Here is a 10,451-nt window from a genome sequence, read left to right as displayed (position 1 = left end):
GATGGTGCCTTCTTCCCACTTCTCTTTCCCTTGTGTCTCTGCTCACCGCAGTGCAACCTCTGCACCACTCAAAAGTCCAAAAGGGGGGGGGGGGGCGGGGGCGGGGAGAGCCTTTCTTTGTTTTCCAAGGAAATTCAGGTAAAAGGAGGGGTAGGGGAAATGATATTTTTGACTTTCCTCACAATCCAGACGTTGGAAAGAAAAAGGATTTCCTTTGGGCCGCTGCCACGACTCTGATCTTTTATGCTGATAAAATATTTCCTTCTTAAAAAAAAAAAAAAAAAAAGTTATGGGAACATCATACGACTTGAGCTTGGGAGCCGCCCCTACTGTAATATTCGCGTTAGAGAGAGCGCGCGCGTGAATGGGGGGCTCACGTCTCCGTCTAGGAGGGTCGCCCCGGGGGCCGGCCGGCTCCGCGCGCCCGCCGCAGGCTCGCGGGGAGGACTACAGCATCCAGAGGGCTTTGGAGACTCCGGCAGCTCCGAGCCCGTTGGCTGCCACGGGTTCCCCGAGGAGTGACGCTGCGAAAACAAACCCTGATTGGTCAGGCCCGAGCTGAATTCTCCATTTATGGACAGATTGCCCGGCCCGAGCCGAGGCTCCGCCGGAGGAGTGCGGAGTAAGTGGCCGAAGGAAGAAGGAGCGCGGCGGGGCAGCCGGGAGCCGGGAGCCGGGAGCCGGGAGCCGGGAGCCGGGAGCCGGGAGCCGGGAGCCGCGCCGGGGGCGAGGGGCTCAGCGCGGCGGGCGCGAGGGGCGGGCGCGAGGGGCGGGCGCGAGGGGCGGGCGCGAGGGGCGGGCGCGAGGGGCGGGCGCGAGGGGCGGGCGCGAGGGGCCTGCCCTGGGCAGCGCGGGCCCCGCCTGCTAGGTCGCCCCCGGTCGCCCTCACCTAGCGCCGCCGATCCCGCCTGCATGGAGTCCCCCCAGGGTTCCCATTGGCTCCCGTGAGTGCTTGGGTGTCCGGAGCCTGTTCCTGGCGAAGGGGACCAACTTTTGAAGTTCGCCCAGGAGCCTGCGCTGCAGCCCCGCGCCCCGGCAGCCGGACCGGCCGCGGCGCCAGTCACCATGGTGAGTTGGCCGCGCGGCGCCCCGGACGCCGACCCCGGGAAGGGGCAGGAAGCGCGGCGCGGGGCGCCCGCCGAGGCCGGGGTGGAGGAGGTGGACGCGGCCGTCGGCACGTCGCGAGCTCCGAGCGCCCGCCGCGTGCCCCCTCCCCGGCGGGGCCCGGGGGGTCGGGGGGCCGGGGGACCGGGGGGCCGGGGGCCGGGGGACCGGGGGCTGGGGAGGTCGTGGGCCGGGGGCCGGGGGGCCGGGGGGGGGGTCGGGGGCCGGGGCCGGGGCGCCGAGCAAAACTTTCTTCCGAGGCGCTCCGGGCGCCGCGAAACTTTTTCGTGGCCGGGTCGCCCTGGCCGCCGGCTGTCGGAAGGCAGCGTGGGGCAGCTCTGCGCCCGGGGGCGCGGCCCGCCGGGGGACCCCGCTCCGCCGGCCCCGACCGCGGCGCAGCGCCCGCGCCCCTGCCCCTGCGCTCCCGCCCGCGGCGGCGGGGAGCGCGGCTCCGCGGCGCGGGGACAGGCTGCTCCCCGCGCCCCTCCCCTGCGCGCGGCGCCCCCTCCCCTACTCTCCCCCTCCCCTGCGCGCCCCCTCCCCTACTCTCCCCCTCCCCTACTCTCCCCCTCCCCTGCGCGCCCCCCCTGCACGCCGCGCCCCCTCCCCGCCCGCGCACGGGCGCCGGCTGCCTCCGCGCCTCCCCGCCCCGCCGCCCCCCTGCCCCCCTGCCCCCCTGCCCCCCTGCCCCCCTGCCCCCCTGCCCCCCTGCCCGCCCGGCGCGCCGGCGGGGGCGGGGGCGGGGCGGGCCGCACCGAGGCCGGCGGGGGCGCCAGGTAGGCTGAGCACCTGGCGCTGGGCGGGCGGCCGGGAGCGAAAGTGACCGCGCGCCGCCGGGGCGTCGGCGGCCGGGACCCCGCGGGGTCTCCGCGCCCGGGAGGCCGAGGAAACCCCCCCCTTCCCGAGGGCGAGGTGCCTGGCGCTTTGCGGGTGTCCGGCGAATGGGTCGCCCGGGAGGAAGTCGATGTTTTGTTCTTTTTCCTTTGGCACTTTGGGAATACGTGGAAGTGGCCGACTTGGTCTCTGACTCGGGTCCGACGTTGCCTCCCGCCGCCCGCGGTAACCTGAGCCGCGCCCCCGGGTCCTGCGCGGGGGGTACGTTTCTCCCCGCAGCGCAGAAGCGAGGACTCGATTTTGAAAAGACTGACAGTCTATGGGGGGGGGGGGGGTTCTACTGCAAGGCTTCAGAGTTTCCACACTTGCCTCTTTCCTTTTTTTTTTTTTAAGATTTTTTAAAATTTATTTTTTCATGAAAGACAGAGAGAGAGGGGCAGAGACACAGGCAGAGGGAGAAGCAGGCTCCATGCAGGGAGCCCGACGTGGGACTGGATCCTGGGACTGGATCCTGGGACTCGATCCTGGGCCGCTGAGCCACCCAGGGATCCCCACTTTCCTCTTTGCAAAGAACCCTGCTCGGGTGGAGGACCTGATCCTCTTCTGGTTTGTTTTAAGGACTGTGACTGTGGACCTAGGCCTAGAGGATAGCTGGTACCACCCCGATTTAAACATCAATGCCGCATGACCAGCCTGAGAAATGTGGCCAAGACCCATCTGAACGTACATACACAACACAAAAGCAGTTCCAGACCTAGTCTGTGTTGATTCAGAAGAATGCTTAAAAACAAAACCGTCTTTAAAAGGGCATCTTTGACAGAAGCTTGGTCGTTTTACATAGTCCAACATTGTGTCACCTCTGCTTCTCCCTAAGAGGACCTCTTTAAGTTTCAGGTTTTAAGAAGTCAGTCTAACCTACATTATTTTTGGAACCCCTGTAAGAGAACCATTTACTTATTACACTGAGTGTGTGGTTGGGTGGAGGAGCTACCTAATTGGGCCACTACCTAATTGGCCACTTTAAATTTAAGCAATGTGATAGTCCCAGTACTTTGGAATGGCCCTAAGTATTTTCCATGGTTCAATATTTCTAAAAAAAAAAAAAAAAAAAAAATCAATGTGTTTATGTCAAGAGCTTAAAGAAACTTAACTGAATTCAAATACTTGAGTGCTACCTTGAGAACATTAACTTTCCCTTAGTTAGCTCCTGTGTCTTGCAGGACACACTACAAAGTAGACTATGACGGGTCTTCTGGAGACCTCGAGATCTCCATGGTCAGTTCGGCGGCATTGCTTTTGAAGAAGATGGTTGATCAAGTGGGTTCAGAGCAGGCATGTTCTAAGGAAGAAAATTGTTTCCAGAGTTGTGTACTGTGTCTGTGGGAGGACAGGGTGTGACTTACCTATTGATGGGTTCCCTGCCAGTAGCACAGATGGCCCTGTTGTGGGCAGCCAGACTATCAGTGCATCAGAAAAAAGTTGAAACTGTTGCTGTCCTGAAATCGGAGATGTGCCATCGCTCAGTCTACTAGATGTAAAGTAACTTGGCAAAAATTAAATGAATCGTTTCTTGACCGGCTTGAGAAATTGTTCATTAGCTATGTGAAATTGTCTGAGAACAGAGCATCGCCCATCCTAAATAGTCGGAAGCCTCAGTTATAATGTGTACTGTTTATATAAGACGCCTTCGGGTCAAATGAGACTTCATTTTGTGTTTCACATCTGTCTGGGTCTGCCCAGCTGCATCCTTCAGCTGCTCAGAACAGGAAGAGAAAGGGCATTGCCTTCGGTGGGTGTGGCTGAGGGTTAGCATGGAGAATATAATTCATCGCCCTTGACTGGGTTGTGGGAGAGCACCTGTATTGCTGTTTGCATGTTTGTGTGTGTGTGTGTTTGTGTGTGTGTTCTTTTAGGAAGTCTGGTAGCACGTGAGGAAGACTCTCCACCCGTCCCCAAGGCCCTGCCGAGATTCATTCACTTGTGACTCATAAGGAGTATTGTCATTTTCTGATTCATGAGCACAATGTCCAGTTTATAGTTCATCCCGTATCTTTTTCCTGAAAGTTGACTTCGGAATACTTTTCTCCATTTTTGGAGAAGCAACAATGCTACCGGGCAATATTAATTTGTACCTTTTTCCATAGGAGACTTGGAAGAACTGGGAAAAAAAAAATCTCAGCCTGTCTTTATAATTTAGTGTATGTACCTTAGTTAGGAGGGTACAACAATCTCCTTGTCTTTTTTTTTTTTTAATATTTATTCATGAAAGACACTGACAGAGAGAGAGAGAGGCAGAGACACAGGCAGAGGGAGAAGCAGGCTGCCCACAGGGAGCCCGATGTGGGACTCGATCCTGGATCCTGGGATCATGACCTGAGCCGAATGTAGGTGCCCAACCACTGAGCCACCCAGGCGTCCCTCCTTGTCTTTTTTTTTTTTTTTTTTTTTTTTTTTTTTGCATTTATTCTATGCAGAATTTACTCCCGGGCCATAAGTTTTTGTTTCTTCAGTTTCTTCTGGGATATCTTTTTCTTCTGTGCAACCTCCTCTTCTGGTTTAGGAACAATCTGCTCTTTTTCAGTAAGAATCATCTCAATGTGGCAGGGAGAGCTCATGTATGGATTAATCCGGCCATGAGCCCTGTAGGTTCTACGTCGCATCTTGGGGGCTTTATTCACCTGGATGTGCTCAATGACCAGAGAATCTACATCTAAACCCTTAAGTTTGGCATTACTCTCCGCATTTTTAAGCATGTGCAGTAAAAATTCAGCACTCTTCTTGGGCCACCGACCTTGTGTCCAGCCCCACTGTTTGGCCTGCGCACACCTACCAACTCCACCATTGTAGCGACAGAATGGCACACACTGCTTCTGCAAAGTGACATCTTTCAGATACTTGGTGGCTTTTCGAATATGCATACCCTTGATGGCCTGGGCAGTTTCACGTGTGTTCTTAAAGTGAACACGAAGATTCGAACCTCTCGACTTGAATGATTTTGTAGGGTTTTCTGGGTCCAGCGAGTAGCGAACCATCTCCGGAGGTCACCTCAGGCCGCTCGGGGGAAGAGGAAGAGCGGTGGTTCCTGGGAGAATTCATGAGAACTCCCCTCCTTGTCTTTTAATTAATCTTACCTTATAAGATTTCCTTTTGTCGAATCTGGCTTTATCATTTACAAAGGAGGTTGTGCTTTTGTGGTCATGACAGTTTGGACTGTCTAATGGGCTGGAACCCATGTCTGTAGCTCTAACATACTCTAGGTACAGCAGTTATTCATAGGGCTTCTCTGACTTCAATACACTAAGTTATTTGAGTGAATCTGAATTGGCCATCTGCTCAGACTGTGGTCAGGATACATCCCTTTTTCCTCACTTCCATATTACTTGTGAATAAATTGCAGATGTTATTCATAAAAAATACACAGGAATACACTTATGAACTTAGAAATCTGTCAGCTGACTACAAGGTAGGTAAGTTCCTTTGGGTGAAAGCAGGGCATATATTCAGAAAGTCTGGAATCCATTTCAAATATGTTTTCTGGGAAGGTAACCTAGTCCATTCCCCTTGATTAGTTTATCAGATTTGCTAATAGTTTCCTGGCTCAAACGACATAATACAAAACCAAACCAAAACAACACACACAAAAAAATGGATTGAAGTACAAAAAAGGTTTTTTTTTTTTTTAAGATTTTATTTTTAAGAAATCTCTACACCCAAAATAGAGCTCAGATTTATAATCCTGAGATCAAGAGTTGCATGCTCTATTGACTGAGCCAGCCAGGCACCCCCAAAAAAGTTATGATGGAGGCAAAGGGGTTAGGGGAAGATCTGGAGCTCACGATACTATCTAGGGGCCAGTGTGAGTTGGCTAGCCTCATGGGAAAAGTTTGATCTGTGTGGAGCACGAAGGGAAAGCCAGTGGATCAGTAGATGGATGGGGATGGAGAAATGGAGGAAGCAGACAGTTGTGGAAGGTAAAGCCCACCTCTTCCACACTCTTGCCGGAGATTTCAGCTTGATTATCAGTGGTTGCAAACTCAGGTATCTACAGGATGCAATTTTTGATGGGGTGAGGCTGGCCTCTAGAAAGTAAATATACTCCTCTACAGAGAGACACAATTACTTGACCTTAGACCATGGTTAGTTCTATCTACCATATTACCATGGTTACATTGACCATATTATACATTTCTTTCTTTCTTTCTTTTTTTTTTAGATTTTATTTATTTATTCATGAAAGACACACAGAAAGAGGCAGAGACATAAGCTGAGGGAGAAGCAGGCTCCCTACATGGAGCCTGATGCAGGCCTCCGTCACAGGACCCCCAGATCATGCCCTGAACCGAAGGCAGATGCTCAACTGCTGAGCCACCCAGACATCCATATTTCAAGGGAAGGTGGAAATCCAAATTGTCCTGCCGGACCTGTACTTTTTGAAGTGTTTTGATCACTGCCGAGAGGCCAAACACCTGCAGGTCAGCTGTTTGTAGCCATTCTACTGTAAGTCTCAAAGTGGTATCCCTGAGAACCACATGCTTCCTTCTCTTCACTCACCAACAGGAATGTCTAAACTTTAGCCGTATACCAGTAAAGGTGTTTTGTTGATACATCCACACCTTCCCACAGCGTTTCCCTTAAGGGAGGGAATTGCCTGGTATTTTCAGCCCATGGAACCTCCAAACAATTAACAGGGAAAATCTGCATCCAGATTCGGAGCTATCTAAACACCAGTGTAGATGCGTAAGTTGTATGAGTGGTGAGGAGGTTAATTGTATTTTTCTTTCTTAACTTGTCACTCCATTCTTTTGATGAAAATGCCCCCCTGCTCTATACTGCATGCTAGACCTCTGTTACTTCTCCTTTCCCAGTTGAATCTCATGGATTTGAGGTCTGTCTCAGGGGTTATCCTTGGGGCTAGATAATGAGCATTTTGGTAACTATGACTCAGAATATGACTTTTTGATCCTGTACTCAAATGTTAATGTCATGAGCTTTTGTGAGATTAAATAAAAGAGAGAATGTGCAGTACTTTGCATTTCCTAATGAAAGGATCATCTCATTACTTGGTAAGAACTTGTGAAAGCTTTCTTCATCAGCTTCAAAAAGCAGAAATATTTTGAAACTAGTGTACAAATGCAAGATATTATGAGCTTCATTATGGAATATGTACAAATTATGTACTGTTATGATTTTCCAAGTATGAGTCATCTACTATTTTTTTTACAAAGATGCAGCAATTGTGTTTTCATCAATATGTGATTAAAATGGTGAGTTTTTAATATTTTTATTTTTTTAAACCTTGCTGGGACTCAATATTTACAGAGCAATAAGAGGTTAAAGGTTAAATGCCAAAGGTATTAAAAATAAACATTCTGGCCCTACAAGCACATTCTGTAATAATGGTAATAAGCAAATTGTGTTTTGAATTTCAACCTCACAATTTATATTGGCAGAGACAAAAGGGTTTTGGGCATCCTAGCAAAGTGTTGTTTCTTTGTTATTTTTTTTTTTAACCTATCTTTATGACAGCCACACTTGAGAGAAATGGAACTAGTCAAGAGTGCTCCCTAAAATAGAGGTATTGGCTCTGACAAGCCGTGGAACCTGCAACTGTACATCCCAGTGAAGTCGGCCCTCCCCTCTGAGTTGCCACCAGGGAACAATGTCATTAATGTACAAAGCACTTCTCAATGGCCATTTAAGAAAATCTTTTTTTTTTTTTTAACTTCCTCTATGACCTAAAATGTTAGTGTTCACCTGATTACCCATCTTACTCACCAGATTTCATACCAAGTCCCTCTCAGCTGTTTCTGGAAATTACTTCTTTCCTGCAAAAAAGCCTACTTGGAGGTAGAAGGTCATTTATTTTTGATTCACTACTGTATCAACTTTAGAAGATTCTAAGAGGGACGCCTGGGTGGCTCAGTGGTTGAGCATCTGCCTTTGGCTCAGGGCGTGTTCCCAGAGTCCCTGGATCAAGTCCCAAATCGGGTTCCCTGTGGGGAGGCAACTTCTCCCTCTGCCTATGTCTCTGACTCTCTCTGTGTGTCTCTCATGAATAAATAAATAAAATCTTTTTTAAAAATTAAAAAAAAGAGATTATAAGAAATAAATTTAGGAGAATTCACCCAGGATACCACTACCTGAACAGTAATTATTTTCATGTCTCTGGGTTTCCTTCCAGCCTGTCCAAATGCACATCATTTTTCTGTAGTTGTAATTATGGGGCAAATGTACAATTTGGGCTTGGTATTTTCCCACCTATTTTATAAATTCTTCTCCTTGATGAGCATATTTATCATATTTAGGTGGTGACATTATAATTCCCATGTAGCCTGATTGTCCAGCCTGTCATAACTGTACAGAGACTTTGCCTCCAGGGCAGGGAGACCCTCTCTGTACCCCCTGGAATCTCTTTGGTCAGTAATGAACTGCTCAGCCTCCTGTTGCTCCTAAGCCATGGTAGCCCCCTCTTTGGTGCAGTCAGAAGCAGGACAGGCAGGCTTGGGGGACACTCCACACTCCCAAGCCCTGGTTCAAAGGTGGGTGCTATTGGTGTTCTTCATAGATTATGCTGTTGACACTCAAATGTGTGACATGACTGGATGCTCAGGCCTCTGGTTCCAACTTGATGAGTATGAGTTCTCTTATCAGAGAACGCAAGTAATTGGAGATGGAGAGCTTTGAACCCCAAAGTGGAAAAGACAACAGTAGTTGCAAAAGAGGTTATAGCAGACTTGCTTAATATGTAGGAATCCTTACCGAATATGGTGGCAACCACTGAGAAATCACTGATGAATTAGCATCACTTTATGAGGAGGTCATGGCCTAATGGACGAATGATGAGCGAAATGAGTTCATTTCGCTCTTAACACCAGTGATGGGTTTTGTTGCCATTTTGTAGGTAAGAAACCCAAATGTAGCAAGGTAAAGAAAGAGAACTGTTCAGGGACCTACACCCTATGTAAGTAATGAACCACATTTTAATTTTATGCTCTTTCACAAGCAAATGAATAAATTATTTCTAATTTGAAATTTCTCAATCCAGGTATCTGTATAATGTTAATTATTTCACACACTTCTGAGGGAAGGCAAGGTTGATTAAAAAATAAACTTAGTTAATTTTACTCAGTAGTACCACAGTGGGATAATTTAGACCCAAGAACATTGCCTATTATGAGTAACAAGGGTCTGGGCTTTAATTTCCTTGTTTTGGGATTTTGCATATCATAAAGTTTGGATACTGGTTATCACACTGGGAATAAATGTAAAAGGAAAAGTCATGCTAGAAAGCCCTCTGACCTCAATTAGGTCAAAAAAGGAGAAAATAAGGGAAACAAGATAATCACAAGAAATATAGCCTGTTAGTCCTTGTACATGACAAAAAACAAAAAACTAGGATACCGTATCATTAGTCTCTTAGTGATTTAATTGGCGTGACTAGCAATTGATGTTGATAGCAACCTAGCGTAACATTTCTTGGTAACAGAGTGATTTGGACAGTATCATTGTCTGATTGTAGGGATTTTCAGCAACAACAAAGAAATAAGGTTGTTTTTAGTGTCCCAAGTAGATGCAGACCTTTGGACTTAAATATAAAAGCATTGAGCTGTTTTAGAATGTAAATAAAGATAGCTTCCTCCAGAACTTGGGAACGCTCAAATGCAGAAATGTGTCTACAAAATGATAGCAACTCAACTTTCTCCCATCAGATTATCAGAGATTCCTAATATTTGAGGCTGTCCTGAGGTCCTCTGAAAATATGTTGGAAGATATTGACCTGTCCTGACAGCGTTTGTAATAGTAAAAGCAAAAACGAACAGCAACAATTTGAATATCCATTTGTAGAGAAATGCATAAGTATATGCATCTTACTGATAATTGGGTATCAATATGGATAGATCTCAGAAAAGCCGTGTTTGGTGATGAAGCAAGTTGTAGAAAAATATGTATAATAAAAATCCATATAAGGAAAATTTAAAAACACGAACCTATATATATTGTTTGGGGATACATATTCATATATATATTAATGTATATATTATTTTAAAAATACAAACCAGTGGACTGGGAAGATACCAAATTCAAGCTGCTAAAGAGGGAAGGAGGGGACCCTTCCTGATTGGCTCATTTGGTAGAGGATCTGACTCTTGATCCCAGGGCTGTGAGTTTGAGCCTCAGCTTTAATGTAGAGATTACATGGAGCAAAGGAAGAAGACCGGGTCAGTTGACTAACTTTAACACTATTGGTAATGTTTTGCTTTATATATTAGCAAATACAGTAAAATTGTATCATTAATTCTGCCCAGTGTGTGCATAAATATTTATGTTATTCTCCATACTTTTCACATCTTTTTCCAATTAAGAAAAGACACATAAACATACAAATTCTTCATATAATTTTAGGAGGTTCATAAACTTCTGAAACCCATACTGTTTCATTCCAAAAGTTGGAACAAACATTGTGTTGAGATGAATATTAGGGAGTATGGTCAATTTTGGATCTATATCAGATT

The 10,451-nt window shown here is 47.7% G+C and overlaps 1 protein-coding gene across 2 annotated transcripts in view; it reads left to right on the top strand.

Moving 5' to 3' along the window:
- Positions 1-328: 328 nt before the first annotated feature.
- MYO1E (myosin IE) overlaps positions 329-10,451 on the top strand; it is a 197,972-nt gene continuing 187,849 nt past the window's right edge. Inside the window, exons 1-2 of one of the 2 annotated variants that reach the window (XM_072738646.1) lie at positions 329-622; positions 894-1,068. In XM_072738646.1, the coding sequence (XP_072594747.1) occupies positions 1,066-1,068 (3 nt within the window). In that variant the 5' untranslated portion in view covers positions 329-622; positions 894-1,065. Of the gene's footprint in view, positions 623-819; positions 1,069-10,451 lie in introns of those variants that run through there. The other variant, XM_026000564.2, reaches the window with a different exon arrangement.

This window comes from Vulpes vulpes, chromosome 15 (assembly GCF_048418805.1).
Source record: "Vulpes vulpes isolate BD-2025 chromosome 15, VulVul3, whole genome shotgun sequence".
NCBI classification, from domain to species: domain Eukaryota; kingdom Metazoa; phylum Chordata; class Mammalia; order Carnivora; family Canidae; genus Vulpes; species Vulpes vulpes.
The sequence above is the reverse complement of the archived record's forward strand: the minus strand, read 5'-3'. Positions and strand labels throughout refer to the sequence as shown.